Here is a 23,113-nt window from a genome sequence, read left to right on the forward strand (position 1 = left end):
ATGCCTTTAAGGTATACAGCACATTGGAGCTTAATTGACTGGTCTACCAGGGCTGACCCTGTAATGATTCGTTTCAAGGGACACAGGGTCTCTTCAGCAGGGGTCGCCACGGAGGCGTCAAACCATAGTTCGGTAAGCTTCCGTACAGATACCTGGGCAATAACTTCTCGTGATTCACGATGTTGTCACTTCCTTACGTCGAGCTGAAGCCCATTTACAATTCTTGACCAACGTAATTACTCTGTAATAGGTGCGAGTGGCAGCTATAAAATCAGATCTATAGCTGCAGGATGGCCGATCACCCAGCAGCGTCAAGCCTAATACCAATTCTTCATCATCAGCTATCAGCATGCGGCCTCAGCTATTTCTCTTTATCTCTAGCCTTTTGCTCTTGGGCCATGTGGCCCTAGCAGACCTTGAGCAAAGTGATGTTCCGGACGCCTGCTACTCGGCCTGCGGCGCTGTCGTCAGGGCTTCCCGGCGGTGCGACAGAAACACACATAATGATACTGCAGAAACGCAATGCATGTGCAATATGAGGCGGGCAAGCACTGTGATTCCCCGGTGTGAGGCATGCATTGCACAGTACAGACGGGATCATCCCAAAGACGAAGATTATGACGGCGACGGCGATGACGATGACGACGATGACGATAATGATCCTCACGACAATGGTAAGCAGAGTTAAACTGATCTCGTGGCTCATAGTTATTCGCTGACACCGCCGGACAGACGCATATGATATGGTTACGTCCTGCGGCTTCCAGACTACCACCTATTCCGCTAATACTGCTAATACTGCTTCTTCCTGTGGCTGCCCGGCGCCCACCACGTCAGGATAGAAGAGCACCTTGGGATGTATACAGTATTTTCTGCCGTCTTCAGTAATTGCTTTCGTTATTATTCTACGTCTGAACCCGTAGCGGACCTTAAAGTATAATCCAGGAACGCCCGTGCGTAGCACCTTCACAACTCAGTTATTCTAGTCGGATATCAATCATGTATTTTATACAGTAGGTATGCTGTGATTTGTATGCTAGGAAAACTACTTTCCCAGCGTTGGGTATGTAAAATAGTCTATTTCGTTTATTTTCGCTTACTATGGATTCTGTACTACAAATAACAGAAAATAAACCGTCTACGCAGAACCTCTGCTATTCATTCTACGAATAGGCCTTGACACCATATCCTGTTTTCAAACTGTACTCAATGACAATGGCAAATAGTAGAAAAAGGCACTATGGCGCCTATTCCTGGTCCCCTCCAAGACAGGGGTATATCTGACAGTTCAACAAATTTAGTTATTTCTAGAGGACAGTCGGGTTTCTTTTATCCATGAAGCCACCACCTCGCCAGTGCTGCGAAGACGAGCCAGCGTATCAGAGTTAAACATTTCCTGCGACACGCAGACTGGACGAAGACGTGGCACGCGGGGAAGCGACAAGCAGCCAAGCCTGCCTCACGCCGAATACGAATGCACTGTATACGAGCAGATCGTCGCAGCTGCTGCTGCTCCAATATTTAACCAGCTGTGCCCCGCAGACGTGGCGTGCCCTCTTAATACCCAATTCCACTTCCACTCCTAAAGATATCCCGATTCACGCACCAGTGACTCGACTTCAGCTTCAACTTCAACTTCAAAATGCCCACTTTCACTCCCATCGTCCCATACGAAATCGCCGAAGTCATCCGGCTCAAGAAATCCCAGTACTGCCGGTTCGCGGATACACACGACTGGGCCGGCTTCGATAACATCTTCCTTCCCTCGCTACAAGCCTCGTTCCACGCGCCCGGCGGGGAAGTGCTAGTCGAGCACGGCGTTACTTTTTCCTTCGAGGGCCGCGAGGCCTTCGTCGGGTTCTTCGCCAAGGCGTTCGAGACGCAGCAGACGATTCATGTTGTTGGGCCTGGCGAGTTGAGTCTTGTGGCTGGGGATGAGGTGCGTGCTGTGTGGCCGGCTACGTACCATGCGGCGAGTTTGGGGAGTAAGGGAGGGTGGAGGGGAACTGGGGGAGGGTATTATCGTGAGGTTTGGAAGAAGGTGGATGGGGATTGGTTTATGGCGAGTTTGAAGTTTGAGAGGTGGTTCTGGAGGGTGCAGGAGGAGTTGGAGGCTTGATCTATACTATCTTACTACGTATACTATCTTACTATAATTGCTTCATTGCATGCACTGCATTATCTAACCTTCCCTTAACGTGGTTATTATTCTTCTACGGCGTAGATGCAGCGTCCACCGCGTCGATACCTCTATACTCAAAGTATCTATTCCACTCCGGATCCTCGATCAACGTCTGCGCCAGATCTCGCTCGTAAAAGATGGCAAACTCGCACCCCTCGTCCGAACCACCCTCCCTTACACGCGGCGGATAGACAAGAATCACCCCGTTGGTAACACAGTCCAGCAAATGGCGGTAAGCAATCGGGGTCGCGAAGCCAAAGTTCGCCGCCGCGGTATTGACATCGCGGTGGTCCGTCATAAGAATCGTCATGGGCGGCTTGGAGTCGCACCGGATGTTGAGCGACGTCTTGTCGCGGACTGTCGCGACCATGCTCAGAATCTCGTCCAGTCCTTCCTGTGTGACGCCGTTGGTGAGCGCGCGGATGTAGGCTGCAAGTTTCGGGAATGGCCAGTCTGAGATGATCTCTGATACCGTTGGTTGTGGGATTGGGGATATTGTGTTTAGGGCTGCGGACATGACGTTGCCCTGGAGTCTGGGGGGAACTGGTGGGTTGTGGAAGCGTCGGCGCATGTCTACGCCTTCGCCCCAGACGATATGGGAGGACATGTTCGCTTTGAAGACCGGGGCTCGCACACGGGTAAGAGTTCGTAAGATGAATGCGCAGAAGGCATCGTAGGTTGAAATCCAGCTTCCGTCTTCGGGAGTCCCCAGCGTCTTGAGCTCTGCTGCTTTGCTTTTCGGGAGGTGGAAAAGAAGTGATATCCCTGGCAGGAGATCTGGATGTCTCTGGGGAGCAGGCGGGCCATCAATCTTGGATTCCTCTGGGGGATCAGGCTTGGTGGTGCGCGAATAGTCAAGGTTCTTGGGATCCCAGTTCGTGAACGGGGTCTTGTGGATGATAGAATAGCAGTTCTCTGCTAGCTGATGAGCAACACCGGCCCAACCCATGACGTCGTTGGCATAGTGGTGGTGGTGCATGATAAGCACCAGGCCACCGCGGACGAAGTTGGCCTTGTAGGCTGCTACAAGTGGACTGATGTCTGGATTCGCTTCGGGCTTCTCGCCATAGGTCATTGGAGGTACACTCCAGAGTTTGAGGTCACCTAATCTTGCTGCGGAAAAGTGCGATTGCTCGATATCGTCCAGCGATGGGTAGATCTCCGCATCGAGATACTGGACGACGAATTGCACGGTGCTATTCTTCCTTTTCACAAATGAGTGCCCGCCAGTGGGATCCTTTTCGATTGTCCCGCATAGATGTCGAGCCTGGCTTAGGGTTCGCTCGAGACCGGCTTTCAGCACCTCAATGACATCAGGTCTGGCGGCATCGTCTAGGCGGAAGAATAGACTGTACATGTTGTATGTCTGTGCCGAGAGATAGTCCAGCGTGGACATCTTGAACCGCTCTTCCTCGGGATCATTTTCCCATCCTAGCGGATGGAGATGGTATACGTGTTCTTCAGGCATTGCGCTAGTCGTGGAGATAGCCAAGTGGAATCGTGCGGTGTTGCGAAGACAGCGGGGATGACAGGGAATATTATATAGGGCAGTCCAATTCTTCGGGGTTTTAACGCTCTTCACCAGCCAAGGTACGGCCTTGCTTTGATTGCATGTGATGGCCTGCTGCCATGCCACTACAACCTCACTAGCAGCGAGAGCGAACAGAGCACACGGCCTGGTCTCCGCTTCAAGTCGAAAATACTCTGGGCCGTTTCATGCGGGTGGAGTCTGATCCTTGTTGACAGGCTGCGAAAGAATCGGCATTGATGGCTATGCATATAAGTGGAACGCCGGCTAAATTAGACTAAGCCATTGGAACGGCGGCGCCACCAGTCTTTGGACGCCTTACAGACTGACAGTCCGGCACTCAGGAGCTAAAATGCAATTATGGAGCTAGCCATGTCCAGTCAGATCGTGCGACGCACTATATTTTGTTCCACTGGCGTTCTCGGAGTGGACCGTTGAGAGGAACCACTTTACATAGGTATACTCTGTAATGCTATTAAGAGGATTGTACACGGTGTCCTTTTCAGTCCATGGCTTTTCCATAACAATAACAACCGGGATGCTTTAGCAGTGGCTATAAGGTATATAGCAGACTACTGTCAAGCTAGTATTGCTTATATACATGACTTTATCTGCTGCCTGCAGACTGTTACTCCTGCTCAACCGTATCAGTTCGATTTAATATACAAGCTGTCCTTCCCAGTCACCCATCCCTCGCCAGTTCATACGGCTCCTTGGTCAAATCCCCAAGAAGATCACAGCCCGCAACATCAGCACAATAAACAGCGCCCAGATTCCGCAACGCCATGCACCGCTCCTCCATCGTCAACGCATTCCTCACAGCCAGCATGCCAGCCGGAAACCGCCCAGTCCCCTGTTCAACCCCAAGAGCCCACACTCCGCCGCCGCGGCCCCCATCAAACCCAACCGCACGCATAACTGAGTAAACAGGCTTAAACTCGTCCAGCTCATGGCAGTACCCTCCGACTAGGAGCTCCTTGCCGGATTTGGGGTTATACCACGCGCCGCCGAACTTGCGCAGCTCGCGACAGAAGATGTCCTCTTCGACCTGGTAAGGCGAGCGCAGAGTCGTGTTGAATCGATTGATGCCTAGAAACTGCAGTTCTACGGGACCGAGATCAGACATCCAGATCCCGCCGGAACTCGGGTAGCATGTTGTCTGGCCCGTGTGGATGCTGTATCGAGTTGTTGTCGGGAGTGCGCAGTCCTTGTGTGGTCCTGTATCGGGCGGCGGCTTGGATTTCTGCGTTGCTTGGGCGATTTTTTGGGGCGCTGAGAAGACTGCGGCTGGTCTGTAGATGAGAAGTAGGACTAGGATTATTGAGGATGCGATGAAGATTCCTTTGAAGAGACCGCGGGGGACATGGAGAGACTGGTCAGAGGACTCAACTGGGAGTCGTTCCTTGTCGCTGGGCAGCTTTCTTTTGGCAGGTTTGCCCATTTTGGATACTCAACTGGATGATCCTTCTTCTGAGGCAGACAATGGGGGATGAGGTTAAAGTGGCAGGATCTGGTATGGCGGAGTGTCTGACGTAGCGCATTTCCAAAGACGGACTCGACCGGCTCAGCCGGAGTTGCTCGGCAGGGACCACCACGAGGTTAAACGGGTCAAAGCTATGCTGGAGGAATTATGGATCTGTCAGGTCGAAATGAACACGTCTTGATCTCGGACCTCGGTGATCTGATGTGATCTTGTTAAGTCCGATACAGACCCGATTGGGCGGGGCTATGCCTTACGACCTAAAGCTTCGTATCCAATAAACTACAGAGCGGTATTTCATGCCCCCTTTTAGAAATTCAAACCAGCCGTCTTAAAAATACGAAAGCATTTCCGACCGAGACTTCTGTATAAGCGACCGATATGAGGCTCTCATCGCAAACCAGCCTCCATAGTATCAACTGCCTCCATATCGGAGCCCGCGAGGAGCCGAGCAGGGAGGAAACAAAATCTGCCGATGAAACATTATTGGCATGGATTGAACATTCTCATGCAGAAGTCAGCATTTAGTCTTCTTTAGTGCTCCAACCGCTGTGGATCTGTTGGACGTCTGGTTCCACAAGGGTGTCCTCGACTCCCCGCAGTATATAGATCCCATGGCATCTGGCTTCAGAATACAAACCTCCCCTTTTCATCGCTATTTCTCTTCTTTCTCAGTACAATGGTCAACGTCGCAGTAGCTGGAGGCACTGGAGGTGTCGGTCGCACGATCGTTGAGGTCCTGGCCTCATCTGCCCACCAGGGTTTTGTTCTCTCACGACAGGTACGATTTCTATAAGACATCGCTGATAATTACTAACATCCCGTAGCCATCAAGCGATAATATCTCCGTAATTACTGTCGATTATGGCAATATCGACGACTTGACGGCCGTCCTAGAGTCATGGAAAATCCACACCGTCATTTCAGCATTCGCTGTCGAAGGTGACTCGCTATCCAAAGCACAGGCGAACCTCATCGAAGCGGCGAAACAGTCCAGGGAGACAAAGCGGTTTATTCCCAGTTCCTTTGCAATTCTGTATCCACAGGAGTAAGTCCATCATGGCGTTGCATGTGCCGATCCCTTTCTGACTCTGTCAGGGCCCTGCAAGTCCTGCCCCCATTGAAGGATTATTTTGGTGCTATCGAGACACTGAAGAAGTCGGATTTGGAGTGGACGGTATTCCACAATGGGATCTTCCTGGATTACTTCGGTGGTCCTGCGATGAAGTCCTACCTGAAGCCTAACGTATTCGTCGTTGATATTGCCAACAAAGTCGCCGCGATTCCTGGCGACGGGAATACGCCTGTTACTTTTACGTACACGTTTGACCTAGCAAAATTTATTGTTGCCTCTCTCGATTTCGAAAAATGGTCGGAGGAAAGTAAAGTCATCGGAGATGAGATGTCATGGAACGAGTTTGTCTCGCTGGTTGAGAATACCCTTGGTTGGTGATACCTGTGATACTGCAACGCATCTATCTCCGCTAACTACATCAGACACTAAATTCGAAGTCCACTACGACTCAGTCGAGAAGCTAAAGGCGTTCGAAATCACAGAGCTACCAGGCCATCGAGCGCTGTACGAGCATTTCCCCAAGAAGGCCTTTGCATGGTTTATGTCGATATTCGAGCTGTTTACGACAGATGGACAATCTTGTATTTCAAGAGACGGCTCGCTGAATGACCAGTTCCCGCATATTAAGCCACTCACTGTAAAAGATATGTTGGAACAGTATTGGAAAGCAGACTGATACCTTGATACGAAGAGCTGTCGAGGCTGGGTGTTTAACCATTTCGTGACTTGAGCTCAATATCATCTTAGCATGCGCACCCACCGTATCTCTGTAATTCCATCACCAGCAGCATCAGAAGACAGTATCAATGGCTCGAAGTCGGTGGCGCTGAATAACAGGAAGGATGTGATAAAGATGGTGGTGTAGGTTTGCCGACGCGTGCAAAAGCCGGAATTGGTGTAGGGGCTGGCGTGAGCGCTCCACTGGTCGTTGCTGGGATATTGCTGTTGCTCTGGTGGAGACGGAATAGTAAAAGGCCAACGCCATACGCGAGATTTCTACGATTGGACCTGCTTCGGCCCTGTTCTTGGGTCCTGGGGGAAGGAGAAGACCTGGCCTGATATCGTACCTGGTACTGCGCCGCTGTCGTCGGAGGGTGGGACATCGACTCGAAGGTTTGAATTAAGTTGATGAGGCCATTTTCCAGATATACTGACTGACATGTGAGGACTCAGCTCCGTTCTGCTGGCTGTCCCGCGGCACTGTATGGCATGTTGGATACAGGGCTTGCTTAATACCATGCGACTACCATTAATTCTATGTCTGTTTATTCGCAACAATCAGGCAGCTATCTCGCTTTATAGGACTTACCATAACACCCCAGTTGGTGAAACACAAGAATGGTAATGCCACCATGGGAGATGGGAGAGTTATAACCCGTAGAATACCTATACACAACTGTCTGATCTCTCAATATCGTTCAAGGCTCTTACAACTGGAGCATGGTGCAAGCAAGCAAGCGACTTTGGAGCAGGCATGCCTTACATCGGTGGCACCACCACTTGTTCTTATTCGCTGTCTCACAGTGGGCCTTTTATAAGAACTGGATTTTGATCAGCCTTAGAGGGGAAGCAGAAACCAATCATTAATGGCGATTGATCCACTCGTCTACGGGTTGGTTGGTACAGGCGGCGCAGGCGGCGTAGTCAACTCGCAGCATAGACCCACAACACTCGACTTAGGTGCCGCCAGCGCGAAGTCGAGAAATGTAATGGAGCCAATAATGCAACATGCAGAGTCTGAGATCAGGGATGCTGTCACTTAGAAGCGTCCTTGTGGAGAAGCAGCCGGTATCAGAGGTTGCGAGCTGGGCAGCACATTATCCAATGAAATCCACTGTTCGTCTTTTTAGCTGACCTAAAAGTCCTTGATTCGATCGCCAAATTACTTAAGTGTTCCCACATCCTCTTGTCTGTTTCTGAGCGAGACTACAAGCATGTTGCTGTTGCCCGAACTGCTCCTGGTGCTCTGGTGGCTGGTGAGTTGACCGACCCCTTAACCCTAAGTCAACCACTAATCAGATATTCCTCTCCAGGTGCAATATTCCTATGGGATGGTCCTGCTAACCGTCACGGCCATTGAAGCCCCCCAGTCTAGCATCACTGGTTCTCTACGCACCGCCGTCCATCACTTCCGCACCCAGGCCGGACTGGCTTTCTTGTTTCGCGGGTTCTCACTATTCATCATCTATGCTTTCACACACGCCACTGTTCTTCCAGTGCTCCTTTCAGCCATCCTTCCAAATAGCACAGACAGCCAATGGATAGCCCATCTTCGCTCAATCACCTCCGTCTCCCTGCTGGCAAATCTCAAGGTCCTCTGGGTCCACGCCGTCATCACCAAGCCCTCCTCTAAATTTTCCCACCAGCAACTTCCCGGCATCGCATGCTGGGTCCGCACTGCACCTGTCACCGTCCTAGAGGCCGCTATCCATGAATGGGCGGGCTTATATTCGACGGATCTCGCCCTCGTCATCTCGAAGGCCACCGTCCCGTTTCTGGATACCAACGCTCTCCTTGATCCGGATGCTACTCAAGACTTGAAGCGGGGCTATGCGCTTCACGTTTTTGGTCTATTGCCCTCATTTGCAATGTGCATGGCTACCCTGCCTGTGCGGACTGCTTTTATCCGGATTGCTGCCTCCATGCTACCCGAGGGTGAACAGCCGATAGTTCCTCTTGACCCAGTATTAAAAGAGGATCCTCCATCTGGCATTTTAAATGCTTGGAAGAACTTACCGAGTTCGACATGGGGGCGGGTCTGGCGAGTCCAAGCTAAGGGGTATATTTTTTCCGCCATAATCTTCTTTTCGGGGAAAGTGGTTTACAGTGATTTTCATCGAATTGCTCACCTTCCTATGATATGGTTCAATAGCAGTTGAGGCTAGTAGATGCTACCATGGAATTGTTTTTAGCGTCCATCCTACCATTTTAAACGGCTTTGGCTTTACTGGTTTCCTATTTTCGAAGTGTATGTGGAGTTTGTTTCCTCTTGCTACATAAAAGCTCTCAGGATCTGTCAGGAGAGACAGCATCCAGGTCAGCAAGACCCAGTTATAGGGTGCCTACTCATTAGCTAAGTCTAAAAGAAATGAACAGAATGAAAAGTTAAAGACTGAAACTAAAACTAACACAGTTTCCAAAACCTCTCCAATCTAGATAACTTTTAAGAAACATGCAGAGCATTCATTCCAGGACCAGCAATCAATCCAAAAAGCAGTCACACGCTGAGGCAGAAGTGCGCGAAGGCATAATACGAAGGCATTGCACCCCTAGCATGCTCGCGTATTAATTTCGCGTCCTTGCTGCCAAACTCGTCTACCCATTTGAGCATCTTCATATCTAGCCGGGCCTCCCACTCGGACATCGTACCATTGATATAACACTCGGCGTTCTCTTCTCCTATCTTCCGGAATAGCTCGACCGCCGCCGCTTCAACGCTCCTTCTGCGTCGGCCTTGCAATTCCTGTGCGGGCACGGGGGGCTTCTGAAGATGGAGCTTTTCGCAGAGCTTCCCGATGACGCCGTGCTCTCCGTTGTTAAGGTCGATTTTGTGAATGAGTAAAGGCTCCGTAGCGAGGCCTTTAACATACTTGACAAGGGAGATGCGAAGGAGTTTGCGCACACAATCGAGGCTTGTAGGCAAGTCCATGAGTGGCTCAATCTCTTGTGATTCAATGCGAGTCTCGTCGAAACATCTGCGAACCATACGGTAGGAATCGGTGGCAGAATCAAGTGGATGCTCAAATACAATAACTATCTGCCAGGAGCACAGGTATTCGTCGGTGAGGATTGTTCCATTACAAAACTCGATGTTGGCCATGTTGGCTGCGTCGAGTTGGAGCCTTCCGATGGGACCGCGTCTGTCGGCCTCGCTTAAACGCATCTCATAACCGGCCCACCCGTAGATAACTGGGTTAGCGATAGCGGCTGTATTCACCATCACCACCAAAGGTTTGCCTAGTTGTTCGGCGCAGCGGGAATAGTATTCGATAAATTCTACATCCGAAATCGCAGCATTGTGAAAAGCTGCGAACTCCCTTTCTGACCAGGTAGAGGGGGACTTCGTAAGTAGGCCGCCTTTTAAAAGTGTGTTCGCAACGCCGCAGAATGATCAAAAATTGGGGTTGAAGAAAATGTCGGTCCGCTGAGACAGCGAGAGAGCGACATTGGCAGCGTATTGACAGGAACCGTTTGCCACAATCATAATACGTTTTGGATGGTTTAAAGCAGACATGGTATTGAATCTCGGCTTGTCAGAATCTTTTCGAAAAGATATCAAGTGTAGTAAAAGCGAAGAGCAAGAAGGATGGCGATGGAAGAGGGTCCGAACAGGGGATTTGTGGGCTTTTATGTTCAAATTCTGGCCGAAGGCGGGAGGCAGCTTGGGCGCCCGGTCTATTCCCCGTCCAGACGGTCAAAAATCGTTCTCTGAAGCTATATTGGCAGCTAGTCTGACCTGGGCAGGCCAACCCGGCGCAGTGAGTGGGGCGAAGTGGGGCGTGCGGCTGATCTACACCCCGGAGCCTCATTCGGCGGGCCGGTCCGTCTCTCTGTGCTGCCCAGTCACACCTCCCGGGACCAAAAGTACCCTATGCCAAATTTGATTCCTGGCGCCATTCTGCCTTCAACCGGGTCGCTGATTGCGTGGAGCTTTTGTGCGATGGAGCCTGGATTTTCCGAGATGTGGTAGCGAGCGAAAATTCTGTCGGTCCAGACCTGGCGGGGGCGGCCGACGGCGCTCGCGTGAGGCCGCGGTGAATGACCAAACAGGCGGGCCAAGGGGAGAGGGGTAGCCGATGATAGAAGCTGCCCGAAAAAGTGAGGTTTGATAATGGTATTTGCGTTCTGCTTGGTTATTGTAATGTTGCTGCTGCTCAAGTTACTGGCCACAGGCAGGACAGCGACCAGCAAATAGGGTCTCAGTTTGTCGACACATAACTGAACAAGTATAAATACCAGATGCGATTGTACGGTATTTGATAGTTCTTCTCTTTTCTAATCTTCGGTCGTACCTGCCTCTTTTCCTGAGGGGGGCGCTCCTTCCCATTTAATGCCTTTATAATTCGTGCCTTCCCTAAAAACACCTGGGTCGCACCTGCAGTTTAACACCTCAACACTTTGTCCCATGATAGGCTACTCATGGTGGGCAGATTCACTGTTGATGTCATCCCTGAGGGCTGCTCCTGACGTATTTGATCAACATATGGGCCATTCATAATAGCCGTGAAAGATATCAGCCATCCGCTGGTGAGCTACCCATTTGAGATTCGGTCTAATGCGCATTAGGACTCTTTGCTTCATTTCTCTGTTAGACGTAATACTATTCCATTATTCCGTAACGGAGTCTGAGCAGGTCAGCAAGATCAGTAATGCGCTAACTCCCCGCCACTCAACTCCGCCAACTTCCCACGTCAGCATGGCCAACCGCACCACTACCGTCTCGCCAACATGCAAGTCATGTAATGCTTGCTTCAAGGGTCGTTGAATTTCAGCTTACCCATCCTATCTACGGTACATACCCAAAGACGGACACACCTGCTAGTATGCTTATCCCCCGATTAGCCTTCGACTAGCCATACCTGACGACGCTTTGGAATCCTTGGTGAACATTATCGATACGCCCACTTTTCAACTGCCTGTGCCTCCGGAAATTCGACGGCGAAATTGCCTTTCGGTAATAATCATTTGTAATGTATTGGAATTGCTTTGGTGAGAGAAGTAACGGTGATGGGAGTATCAATATTGAGGTCGACTGATAGCCTAGAATGGGATGTCTATTTAGCTATTATTTATCAGTGTAAACACCTCTAATTATCCCGGGAATATGTCAAGACCCCTTGAATACGCTTTATATCTTCGTCTCCAATATCACAGCACTTCTTCAGGTACTGAGACACGCCACCAAATTCCGCCTCAACCATCTGCAGGGTCAGTTGCATCGCCTCTTTTCTGTGATACTATTAGCTTCATCACTTTAAGTAAAGAAGTACGTACCTCGTCTGGATCACAATCCGCGCTCTCCTCAGTGGATCAGTAGAATCCATCTGCCCTGGTAACGTTCTCCCAATTGCAGCCGCAATCTTAGGCAATGCCGACTCCAGAGCCGCTTCGCTGCGACTATACTCATCTGCGACAATATCGTCTGGCACACCGGCTAAAGCGAGGAGAATGGCAAAAATAACCCCCGTCCGGTCTTTTCCCATCGCACAGTGAATAAGGAAAACGTCGTTTGGATTGTCGCGAATCAATAAGAGGATGTCCCTGATCACCTCGTGGCCTTCAAGAATGAGCTTGAAGTAGCTTTCTGCAATTGCCTATTGAGGTTAGAAACAAGCAGTACCAAGCAATACCAACAAACTGAGGTGTCTACCTTCTCGCCCTCCGCCATGTACCGTTGATATTTCTCCGACAGCTGCTGAACTGAAAAGCCATGTTTCGCCAGGGGGAGACTGAGAACCCGGACTCCGTGACCCAAGCTATTCGATTTATCGTTGAAAAGAGCCTTAGTCTCACCTGAGTTTGTGAGGTCAATAATAGTAGACACACCCAGATCACGAATCTGCTGCAAGCCCCGCGGGGTGGCGTCCTTTAGATGTCCAGCGCGGTAGAGGAGTCCATCCCGGGTGAAGCAGTCAGGACCAAGGGTACTCGCATATCCCCCGAAACTGCGAACATTGAAAACGCCTTCGGTCTGGATAGACGGCCCTGCAGTGGCGCTGGGATCCTGAGGCGATGGTTGAGTGGCCATGGTGAGGTGGGGTGGAAACTGGGTTGCTGCACTCTACCCGAAAAGGGTTTTATGGCCCGATGATCTTCGTGCGACGCGGAGATACTGATTTCCCGATGGGTCTATGCAGCTGTCGATTTGCGTCAAGGAGGATTTTGGAGAGCGTCTCATGCAGGAGACCGTGGTGGGGTCAGTTCGCGGGTAGGTGAATGTCCCGTACGGGAATGTGCCTGCATTGTACAGAAGTATCCCAGTGGCGTCGGGAAGTTACCAGTGCCAAGAGTAGTCTATTCAAAGCACATGAGAAGGGCAGCTCACTATTTCATGCATTCAGTCATGGTAGGTTGGGTGCTTGCTGGTCAGCGGCTGGTTTGGGTTACTTGTTCGGGATGCAGGGGGGTCCATCTTAGGTAGTTCTTTAACTTTTTTTTTTTCTGATTTTCCATTGAGTATTGAGACGTTGAGGGGCTATAATGTCCGAGCCTTCCTCCGTAGCCCGCCATCCCGGTTCATGCTATTCCCTCTGTAATTCATGCTGACTTTGCTGGTTCCCAGCTCCCTGGTCTCCAGGCCCATAGCGCACTTTCCAAGGAGACTCATTATAGAAAGACTTTTACGGCATCCCTAGGAGCCTGATTCAGAGAATAGTAGTAATCCAGCTAGTGAGGATAGTCAGGGTAATAAACAAGTGGTAGAATAGTCCTGTCAGCCTTGTCGACATGCGCCACCTCAGCCTGTGTGACAGAAAAGTCCTAGTGCGGGGTAAATGCAGATCAGAAGCATGTTCCTTCAGCTCGTCTGCTGCAACCCAGTAGCACTACTTGTCCAACTGGACAGCCATGGAAGCCGCTGGATTGGCAGTCGGCGTCGTCGGGCTGCTGGCTCTGTACGAAGAGGCTGCCAGCACACTGTACTCAATCAAGCGCTTCTCCTCCGAAAGCCTCCGGGTGACATCCCGTTATCAAGCGACAAAGGTTCTATTCGAACGGTGGGGAAAGGAGTTTCGAATTGCCGAAAAGGACGGCGTGCACCCAAGCCTCAATGGCCATGGTCAGAGCACAGCCACTGCCGTTGCAGACTTGCTGAAATCCATCCGCGATGTGTTCGAAACTGCAGACTCGGACATGGTCAGATACCACGATCAGAATCAAAAGAAGCCGCATATCGGGTCCCGCATCAAGTGGGTGGTTTCAGACAGCAAAAAGCTCTCCAAACAGGTCCAGGATTTCGATGACTTGGTGCACAAGCTTTATGCTCTTGTTCCTCCAGAGGGCCTTCCGCGTAGCGAGTTCCAGAAACTGCAAGACGCACTTGTCCAGTCGCAACGCACTGAAGCGCTTAATAGAGCTACACGCTGGCTAGATGCAATGATTACGGAGAACAGCTATGACGCGTATTGCTCTGCGCGCCTTGATACTACCTGCAGCTGGATTGACACGCACCCTATCTATCAAGCTTGGAGTTCAGAAAGGGTAGTGAAGGCGTCCAAGATATTATGGATCAACGGCCCACCTGGCTTTGGTAAGTCAGTTTTGTGCGCGTATATTATCAAATCGCTGCTAAGCAGGAATGACTCTCCTGTTTACTACTTTTTCTGCTCTGGAGACAGCGAAGCTCAACGGAGTCCTAGTTCTATCCTGCGGGCATGGATACACCAAGCGATACATCAAGACGAAGCCATACTTGATAACGTACTCCAGTATCTCAGTTCATGCCGAAACACCAAAGCAACGCTTTCGGATCTCTGGCAGTTATTGAAGAAGCTCATGTCGCACAGCCCAAACGCTGTGTTTGCAGTAGACGGTCTGGACGAGTGTCCGCGAAGTACAAGCAGGGTTGACTTGCATCGCACCAGAGAGGACATTCTAAACGACCTTCTGAAAGTGGCAACAGAGGCTGAGGTCCGAGTCCTCGTTGTCAGTCGAAATGAGGGCGATATCAGGTCCCAACTGAGCCCTCATGGTCCGCAGCCACCCGGCCTCAAGATATACGAGCTTCCAGTAACCAGAGACCTTGTTTCGAATGATGTTACACTCTTCGCAACACATATCGTTAACCATAAGCTCCCCGCAAAGCCGCATCAGTTTAATGAAACTCTTGCAGCTCGGATGGCCGAAAAGGGAGATGGAATGTTCTTGTTTATACGACTACAGAGCCAGAATCTCCGGCCACGCAAAGGAAACAGCCAGCTCGAGCGCGCGATAGACGAGATGCCAACTGAACTGCCTCAGATATACAGGCGCAACTGGAGTAACATTCAGAATTATAGCGACTCCGACAAACAGCTCGCAGAGGCAATCCTACGCTGGGTTACTTTCGCTCAACGTCCACTCACTATCGCAGAGCTTTCTGAGATTGTTGCAGTCTTAGGTAGTGATGACGATGGCAGTCCCCGATTCGATGACCTTCCAGATCCATTCGACAGTGAGTATGTGGACTCCGAGATTCTTGGTCTATGCGGCTCGTTTTTAGAGCTGCGGGCTTCAGGGACAGATAGAGGATGGGAATCACAAACTGTCCACTTGATCCATTACTCTGCAGAAGAATTTCTCTTGGGCAATCGTGACGGTTCCCCTTTCTTAGATCGCCCATTACAGCATTATAATCTGCTTAAACGCTGTCTCACCTACCTGGACGACGAAGCTACCTGGCAGTCTGACGGTTGGGAGGATCGCGATCCCATCTGCAGACGTCCATTTCTTGCGTACGCTATTTATAAGTGGCATAATCATTTACGTCCATCAGAGGAACGTCTTGCCGACCTCAACCTGCAACTGCAGTCATTTTTTGGATTGTACAATTCTAATTGGGAGAACTGGAGACAGTTGTATGAGGCATCGCCCGACGCAGATTCAGATATATTGGACACGGAGAAGGATACCCCAGGACATTCCAGTACGCTTGATCCAGATTCCCGGGCACAGTCCATGTTGGGACGTAGATTTTATTATGCAGCTCTATTCGGACTTGAAGAGATTTTAAGGTACTTGTATAGTGTAGGAAAGGTGGACATCAACGACAGTGGTGGACACTTTGGCAACCCGCTTCTGGGTGCCATTGGCAACGGCAATCTGGATGTTGTTAAGTTTTTACTTGAAGCCGGTGCCGATGTCAATCCTCCCAGTGTTGGATGTGCCACCGCTTTGCATGTAGCAGTTGCTTGGGATCAAGTCAGCACCGTCGTCGAACTATTGCAGCACGGAGCATCCATATCAGAAACTGCTTACAAGGGCCGCACCTGCCTTCACATCGCAGCAGAAAATGGGCACACGGAGATAGCCAGGATACTCCTTGGAAATGGGGCCGACATCTCATTTACTGATCAACATGGGTATAGCCCTCTCCACACAGCAGCAGTGAGCGAGCGCACCGACATGGCCAGGATACTCCTTGATTTCGGTGCGGATCCCACAGTCACATCAAATAGTGGGAGGACACCTTTGCATAGTGCAGCTTATTGGGGCAATCATGAAGTCGCCAAGCTTCTCTGTAGCTCCGGTGCCGATATTGCTGTCTCCGACGAGTATAACGATGCCCCTCTACACGATGCAGCCCAGAATGGCCATTACAAGCTGGTTCAGTTTCTCCTTGACTGTGGGGCAGATGTTTCCCAACCCGGTCAATACAGAATGACACCTTTAGCTTTAGCATCCACCCAGGGCCACCTGGAGGTGGTGAAATTGCTCGTTGACTTTGGTTCAGACATGTCAACCTTTGACGGGGATGGAGATACTCCACTAAATTTAGCCTCCGACAGGGGTCAGACGGAAGTAATAAAGCTTCTCGTTGAGCTTGATGCAGAATTGTCAACTTCTAATAAGCAAGGAAAGACCCCACTGCATTCAGCCTCATGGGGGGGTCACATTGAGGCAGTCAAGGTGCTTATTGAAGCCGGAGCCGCTATTTCAATCCCTGATCAAAATGGAGATACCCCATTAAACTTGGCATCTTACAACGGTCATGTCAAGACCGTGAAAGTGCTCATCGAAGCTGGTAGCGGTGTTAATACTCAGGATAATTATGGAGCAACACCCCTGCACTATGCCTTTAAGCATGAATTCGAGGATTTGATTCATGTTCTGCTTGATAACAAGGCATCCTTAGATTGTCTCGACTTCCTTGGACGATCAACATGGCAATATGCGAGTGCAGAATTCCGAGCAAGGATTCCTCAGTGCGAGCATTGCAAAGCTCCCTCCGAATACGCCCAGAAGCAAAGAGCTGGAGTGGCAATTCAAACGATAGTAGATACAGCAAGGCCCCAGGCGCAGAAAGACGTGGCTCTGCTACGCTGTCTAGGAAACTACCTCCAGAGAGTGCGGGATTTTTCCTCTGCTTCTATTGTCTTCAATCAGACAGTCTACCGCAAGTCAGAGGGTGAATATTACATCCCTGGTATTCTTTGCGATGGCTGCGGTGAGGCAGTTACTGGCACAGATTACACCTGTTCCGTTTGTCTAGATTTTGACCTATGTACATCCTGTATGAAGCAGTATTCAGAGGGCAGCCGCTTTGGCTATTGTGTTGGACATGATTATCTGCGCGTACCAAGCGAGGATTTGAATTCTGACGATATAAGCGATGTTTACACGCAAGGGTTTGTTGACTGGCTCCAAGACCTTGCTCTTCGATACCAGATGGAGAGTTTATAGATTGCACTCTTGTACCTGACATTTCCTGTGGAAGTTGTTGCATTTGCCCATGATATTTAGATAGCAATACATATACCAAGTAGCCAAATGATCCATGGTCCACTAAGTAAAGTTTAATGCACATATTGTTGTTTTTGGCAGAATTGAAAGCTGCGTTGCTATTGCCAAGTCCACAAACTAGCAAGCAAGCAACTCAATACATGACCATAACTAATCCTCCTCACAATATCGATTAAATGAGCGAACAATACATGAGACCAAAGCTAGGCTCACACACCAAGTCGAAAATTTTGCTGTTCGTCGTTTAAACGGACTCGCAGCACTTGAAGCAGCCCTAAAAACATATTAGCAAACTCGAACTATTCAAATCGATTCCATTCCGGGATATCAAAAAAGAAAGGTGACGCACAGGCCCGATACGGCCAACAGCCTATTGATTTCTTGTATTAGCAAGCACTGTCTTGAAGAATAGCAGTCAGTAAAAACCTACCGAGTGAGAGTCAGGGCACTTGGCGTCGGCGCTGTAGACGTAGCACTTGTCAAGGCAGCCCTGGGGGTTCTGGCCCTGGGCCATGATAGCAGGGGTCACGGCGAGGATGGTAGTGGCGATGAAGCTGAAGAAACGCATTTTGACGCTTGGTTTGAAGGGGTTTGAAGAGATTTGTTTCAGAGGATTGATTTATTGATTGACGAGTTGGATAGAGCACAGTTTGACGGCGTCTTATGGCCTATTTATGTCGTTCAGGACCAACCTCTACGGCATTCACGGAGTATGCACGGGTTGAGGGCTGGCTGAAAGCCGTTTGATCTATACCTGATTTAGAATGCGACTGAGACATACTGGGGATCGACGTTGCTGGTTGCTTGTTTTTGGTGTTGAGATCTTCGGGCTTCAGCTCTGCTTTTGTTCATCTCCACTTTGATCCGAGACGGTGACATATGTATCTTGACGGGGTCTTACTTAGACTTTTGAAGCTGGTGGTTCTTTTAATAGGGGTAAATGTGTCTTTAGGAATCTATCCGTATCGTTGATATTGCTATGTACATTATAACATAGTCTCTTGGTAGGCCCTCCGTATCAGAAGTATGCGGTTAAAATAAGCTTACTACTCACTCCAACGCCCAATTTCGAGTAATGAATAGATCCTCATGGAGAAACGCCGAAGAAAGACAAGTAAACCCCTCTAGACTGCCCAACTGCCAACCGGAAGCACTCGGAATGATTCAAGCCGACGACAGATCCTCTTGCTCAATCTCGGATCTCGCCCAGCATCCACAATTTGCCATCACAAATTCCCATGAATATTGAATCTGGCCTCATGAATTATTTGTGGACCTTCCACACAGCCCTGGATAGGTAGTGGAGAACTGGAGCTGAGGTGTCATAACGGTTCGACAGCACGCCAATTATTAGCCACTTGTGCCCCAGTCGCCGATCTTGTTTAAGACTACGTATTAGACTAGACATTGGTCGAAGATCCTTTACCACTCAGGGATATATCGCAATGTCCGAGGAATCATGGAGTGCACCGTAATCTGCAGGTGAAGCTTCTCTGTCCATCCCGACAATGGCATCGAGACTCTGGCTATCTCCGTTGAAGAAAGAAGATAGCATGTTCTAGAAGCTCAGAACGTCGAGGCTATCCATTTCAGTCTCTACCCCGTGAAGCCCAGTTAGTTAATACTGAGGTCACCCGCAACGCGTACGCATCTACGCACCGCCATCCGAGACAAGATGATGAAATCCGGATCCTAACAGCCACCGCTAAACGTAGGCCAATGCTTCTTTCTCATTATTATTTGACGAACGAGCTTCTTCGGCGAGTCCCTTTCTTTCCTTCTTCACCAACTCCCAACTACTACTAGTAGTAGTAACTACTAGTTTATGTGGGGATATGCTAATTCCGGTCTGGGACCGGCCACGCTACCGCATCCACCTGGCCTAGAAACATACGGTGTAGACTGTAGACTGTAGACTGTAGGGGCACCCTCGCCTACAACATAGATAGGTGGCTCCTGAATACGAGGAGGTGCAAACCGCAAACTCGGCGTAACGTGCAGTTTCTGGCAGGCCGGCTGAAAATGTAATCCGTAAATGCCAACGGCTCAACTCTAACAACCAACAGTGGACACGTGGGTAGCTAGCCTTATCCTGATTCAGTAATCAATATTCACGGCATCAGGAAAGTCAAGATCATCGCGTTGTGGCGGTGACTTGTTGATTTATGTGGAGCAAGCAGCAATGTCAACGCCACCACCAATGCCAACGGCCCAAGGCCAGTGTCGATGCCGCGAACCTTACCTGCCTTCCTTTACAGCTGGGTATCTCGGAAACGGAAGACAGGGTTTCGTAGACAATACTAAACGAATCGTACAGTCATCCTAGATCATAACTGTATAGATACGTAGCGGTGAGAGAACAGCCGAAGTATCTCCAGGATCCGAGACATTGGGTCCAGAAGTAAGAAGAATGATCTGCGCGATCACCGTTTTCTGGGCTTAAAGCTTCATCCCAAGGCCAACTTCTAAAGGCCGAGTATATGCGTATGCACAGGAGAAGTACTCTGTACGAGTTTTGTAGGGACAAGCGGAGTTTCGGACTTGACGCTGGTCGACATTCGACATCCGTAGTCTATCTACACTTGCATTTGCTCCTTCAACAGGCCCAGTCGGGTTGCTTACGGGGATACGACCGTCTGTTTCCTTACTCTGCATGTTCTTTGTCCATTTTAAATGGACGAAGGTGGTGGTGGGTGTCTCGACAAATTACCAATGTTGAACCGGAGCACGGAACAGAGACTTTCAAACATGCTTCATTATATAATATAAAAGACCGACCTAACTGACATATTATAACCCAGATCCTCGGTACGAAGACTATACTCTATCTAACGAGGTATGTCTTGACTGAGCTGCTACGAGTCGCTCGGGCTCTGGTAGCTTAGGGTCAAGTCGCTTGGGCTCGGTGCTCCGGGCTCTGGGCAGGCTTTGCTTTATAAAGGCTCTGGGGCGCTAGGGATCAATCCGACAGTTGGTCTTGTCTGGTCTGGTTTGGGGTGGGCTGGCTGGGCATGTGCATGGGTCTGTGCTCTGGGCGCTGGTAGGCAATCAATGACATGTTTAGTCCTGGTGGCTGTGCTGTGCTGGCTCTGAAAGCGGTTCGGTCCTGTTACTGTGCGTGCTCATTAATGCATTTGCTGGAGGGGGCAAGAGGGGGCGTACCTGGCGTAAATAGCAGCAGCTAGTCTAGTCTGTGTATGCGTGTGCTTTCGGGATGCCCTTAGTATAATGACTAACTGACGGATCGTACCTTGCAAGGAGTTGTTTGGTAGAACCCGGAGATGGTCGACAGACGATGAACACTGCCCTGATTCGGATCCCGTTAATATTCGATTTCGAGTCCAGCCTTGGTCTTCAATGGCACAAAGACACGACTTACAGTATAGAAGCAGCTAAGCCGCCTTCATCGGGACGCGCGCGATGTACTTCAGATACTTCTCGGTGGACTTCCTGCGCAACGTCTTGCCATACTTAATCATAAACAGGAACGTCAATGTACAAGCAAGAGAGACAAAACCAGCGGTGATAAAGCAGTTCGTCAATCCCATATTCGTGTACCAGGGGGTAATCGCATAGCTGAAGCCGAACCCGATCGTGTTGCGCATCATCATGACAGAGACTGTACTCGCGCCGCCAATCTCTTTCAGGCAGTCGACGTTGTATGAGACAGCGACGGCACCCCCGGTCACGGTGCCGAAGGTCATAAGGCCAAGGCCAAAGACAAGTCCCACCCAGTGGATATTTCTGTCTGCGCCAACGCCCCAGAGGATTAAGCCTGCGGCAGAGACCACGCCGGATACTAGAAGAGGCCAGAGGCGGTGCTCAGGTTCACGAACACCGCCGTTGCGACGGGCGAGGATGAGGGCGAATTTATCAGCGCCGGGGCCACACCAGAGGGCTGCAAGGCCTGCACCGATGATAGGGCCTGTATAGACGCATCCAATCAGGGCAGCGGACCAGTTGTACGGAGGGGCGCTGAGGACGGGGCTGGTTGTGCCGTTGAGAACGTTGTACCAGGCGAGGTTGATACCGTAGAGGAAGCCGGACCAGAGGACGGTTGGGAACTGGAAGATGAAGAGGACAGGGTAGTATATCATGCGGAGCATTTCCATGTTGCTGGGACGGCCAGGGAGTGCGGTGAAGAGTTTGAAGCTTTTGACAATGCGGAAGAAACGCTGGGAGTTAGGGCTTGGGTTGGCGGAGACGGGCGTGGGGGTTGCTGGTGGAGACGGAGATCTTGAGGGAGTGGGCGTGTCCGCTGTAGCAGTAGCAGCAGTTGCAGCAGCAGCCGCTCCTCCTTTGATGCTTCGTGGAGGGTTTGATGCTTCCTCATCGCTGTCGGATTGCGCGGACATCAAATTACGGGCACTGTCGCTGTCTCCCTCGACGGAATCCCGGAAGTATATAGTCTCCTCGAGGAAGAAGAACAGGATAACAAAGAAAAAGGCAGCGACGATAGCGCCAAACTGCATGGTCCATCTCCAGCCGTACGCGTCGTTAAACCAGCCAGCGACAAGGGGAGCGATGAAGGTAGAAGTGAACAGTATAAACACGTACGCACTGGTGTAGGCGCCGCGCTCGTGGGCGAAGAACAGATCAAAAATGGTCACCTCGGGAAGGGCCTCGAACGGCGAGGCAATGATACCGATGAGCACCCGGTGTGCGTACCATTCACCCGCGGTGCTGGAATACGCGGTCCATATCGTGATGGGGATGACCAGCAGCGTCGAGAGGAGGTAGACGCCGCGACGGCCGTAGGTCATGGCCAGAGGCTGCCAGAACAGGGCAGGTCCCCATCCAAAGAAAAGAATCATGAGACCATTTCCTTGCACCAACGTGGCGGTGTCGATGCCCGTGTCGCGGGTGATATCCGAAAGAACTGAATACTGCAAGGAGGTTGGAATGCCCACGGCCAGGTTGTACAGGTAGATCATGCACAGAGCGAGCATCTTGCGGTTTCTGCTCCAGTTGAGGGGATCCTCGGGGTCAGCACTCGGTCTGGGGACCAGCACGATATCCGCTTTACCGGTGCCATTATGCGCATGCTCGCCTACGTCGACCAGCCGGACGGTGCCGGGGACGAATTCGCTCGCTTCGGGGGCCATCTACAATACAGAGGCGCGATTCAAAGAGAATGAGGGGGGTGACCGCTCGAGAGTCCAGGGGACAGAGAGACAAGGTGATATAGAGCACACGACAGGAAGGAAAGGGGGATGGCAGTGTTTCCTAGGGAGGATATTCCAACAGGGGCGCCGTCCCCCGCCTGAGCCTTAAGTAGCCTGGCAGCCGGAGCAAGGCCGCCGTCTCCTTGCGGAAATGACCAGAACAACAAGAAAAAAAATGGTGGCGGTTCTGGGTCCACATATGCGATCTCTTCCACTCATCGTGGCTATACAAGGCCGACACAGA

General features: G+C 50.6%; 11 protein-coding genes across 11 annotated transcripts; 4 read left to right on the plus strand and 7 right to left on the minus strand.

Annotated features, from left to right (window-relative positions):
• Positions 1-349: 349 nt before the first annotated feature.
• On the plus strand, positions 350-842 carry ASPSYDRAFT_95286 (uncharacterized protein; the record flags this gene model as incomplete). The annotated part of the gene is made up of 2 exons (XM_040853101.1): positions 350-674; positions 733-842. The coding sequence occupies 2 exons, from the start codon at positions 350-352 to the stop codon at positions 840-842; spliced, it is 435 nt and encodes a 144-aa protein (XP_040696730.1).
• Positions 843-1,642: 800 nt separating this feature from the next.
• Positions 1,643-2,119, plus strand: ASPSYDRAFT_163543 (uncharacterized protein; the record flags this gene model as incomplete). The annotated part of the gene is made up of 2 exons (XM_040843175.1): positions 1,643-1,852; positions 1,889-2,119. The coding sequence occupies 2 exons, from the start codon at positions 1,643-1,645 to the stop codon at positions 2,117-2,119; spliced, it is 441 nt and encodes a 146-aa protein (XP_040696731.1).
• Positions 2,120-2,213: 94 nt separating this feature from the next.
• On the minus strand, positions 2,214-3,650 carry ASPSYDRAFT_37016 (uncharacterized protein; the record flags this gene model as incomplete). The annotated part of the gene is made up of 1 exon (XM_040845492.1): positions 2,214-3,650. The coding sequence occupies one exon, from the start codon at positions 3,648-3,650 to the stop codon at positions 2,214-2,216; it is 1,437 nt and encodes a 478-aa protein (XP_040696732.1).
• Positions 3,651-4,199: 549 nt separating this feature from the next.
• Positions 4,200-5,386, minus strand: ASPSYDRAFT_51597 (uncharacterized protein). Its single transcript, XM_040848322.1, has one exon. The coding sequence runs from the start codon at positions 5,149-5,151 to the stop codon at positions 4,393-4,395; it is 759 nt and encodes a 252-aa protein (XP_040696733.1). The 5' UTR covers positions 5,152-5,386; the 3' UTR covers positions 4,200-4,392.
• Positions 5,387-5,869: 483 nt separating this feature from the next.
• On the plus strand, positions 5,870-6,941 carry ASPSYDRAFT_163786 (uncharacterized protein; the record flags this gene model as incomplete). The annotated part of the gene is made up of 4 exons (XM_040843194.1): positions 5,870-5,971; positions 6,018-6,238; positions 6,289-6,635; positions 6,688-6,941. 4 exons carry the CDS (start codon positions 5,870-5,872, stop codon positions 6,939-6,941), a joined length of 924 nt encoding a protein of 307 aa, XP_040696734.1.
• Positions 6,942-7,005: 64 nt separating this feature from the next.
• Positions 7,006-7,435, minus strand: ASPSYDRAFT_562932 (uncharacterized protein). The gene has a single exon (XM_040849188.1). It carries the CDS (start codon positions 7,366-7,368, stop codon positions 7,069-7,071), a length of 300 nt encoding a protein of 99 aa, XP_040696735.1. The 5' UTR covers positions 7,369-7,435; the 3' UTR covers positions 7,006-7,068.
• Positions 7,436-8,199: 764 nt separating this feature from the next.
• ASPSYDRAFT_137507 (uncharacterized protein) lies at positions 8,200-9,365 on the plus strand (the record flags this gene model as incomplete). The annotated part of the gene is made up of 2 exons (XM_040840792.1): positions 8,200-8,241; positions 8,299-9,365. The coding sequence occupies 2 exons, from the start codon at positions 8,200-8,202 to the stop codon at positions 9,142-9,144; spliced, it is 888 nt and encodes a 295-aa protein (XP_040696736.1). The 3' UTR covers positions 9,145-9,365.
• Positions 9,366-9,482: 117 nt separating this feature from the next.
• On the minus strand, positions 9,483-10,499 carry ASPSYDRAFT_37020 (uncharacterized protein; the record flags this gene model as incomplete). The annotated part of the gene is made up of 2 exons (XM_040845493.1): positions 9,483-10,342; positions 10,475-10,499. 2 exons carry the CDS (start codon positions 10,497-10,499, stop codon positions 9,483-9,485), a joined length of 885 nt encoding a protein of 294 aa, XP_040696737.1.
• Positions 10,500-12,072: 1,573 nt separating this feature from the next.
• Positions 12,073-13,013, minus strand: ASPSYDRAFT_164011 (tyrosine-protein phosphatase; the record flags this gene model as incomplete). Its single annotated transcript, XM_040843217.1, has 3 exons — positions 12,073-12,222; positions 12,274-12,579; positions 12,636-13,013. The coding sequence occupies 3 exons, from the start codon at positions 13,011-13,013 to the stop codon at positions 12,073-12,075; spliced, it is 834 nt and encodes a 277-aa protein (XP_040696738.1).
• A 4,935-nt stretch (positions 13,014-17,948) lies between these two features.
• ASPSYDRAFT_95295 (uncharacterized protein) lies at positions 17,949-18,272 on the minus strand (the record flags this gene model as incomplete). Its single annotated transcript, XM_040853103.1, has 3 exons — positions 17,949-17,978; positions 18,054-18,074; positions 18,135-18,272. The coding sequence occupies 3 exons, from the start codon at positions 18,270-18,272 to the stop codon at positions 17,949-17,951; spliced, it is 189 nt and encodes a 62-aa protein (XP_040696739.1).
• A 2,824-nt stretch (positions 18,273-21,096) lies between these two features.
• On the minus strand, positions 21,097-22,809 carry ASPSYDRAFT_213588 (uncharacterized protein; the record flags this gene model as incomplete). The annotated part of the gene is made up of 2 exons (XM_040844074.1): positions 21,097-21,998; positions 22,074-22,809. 2 exons carry the CDS (start codon positions 22,807-22,809, stop codon positions 21,097-21,099), a joined length of 1,638 nt encoding a protein of 545 aa, XP_040696740.1.
• Between the last annotated feature and the right edge of the window lie 304 nt (positions 22,810-23,113).

This window comes from Aspergillus sydowii (assembly GCF_001890705.1).
Source record: "Aspergillus sydowii CBS 593.65 unplaced genomic scaffold ASPSYscaffold_18, whole genome shotgun sequence".
NCBI lineage: Eukaryota > Fungi > Ascomycota > Eurotiomycetes > Eurotiales > Aspergillaceae > Aspergillus > Aspergillus sydowii.

Coding starts and splice junctions, on each gene's coding strand:
- ASPSYDRAFT_51597 (XM_040848322.1), bottom strand. CDS start 5,151: ATGGGCAAACCTGCCAAAAGAAAGCTGCCCAGCGACAAGGAACGACTC.
- ASPSYDRAFT_562932 (XM_040849188.1), bottom strand. CDS start 7,368: ATGTCCCACCCTCCGACGACAGCGGCGCAGTACCAGGTACGATATCAG.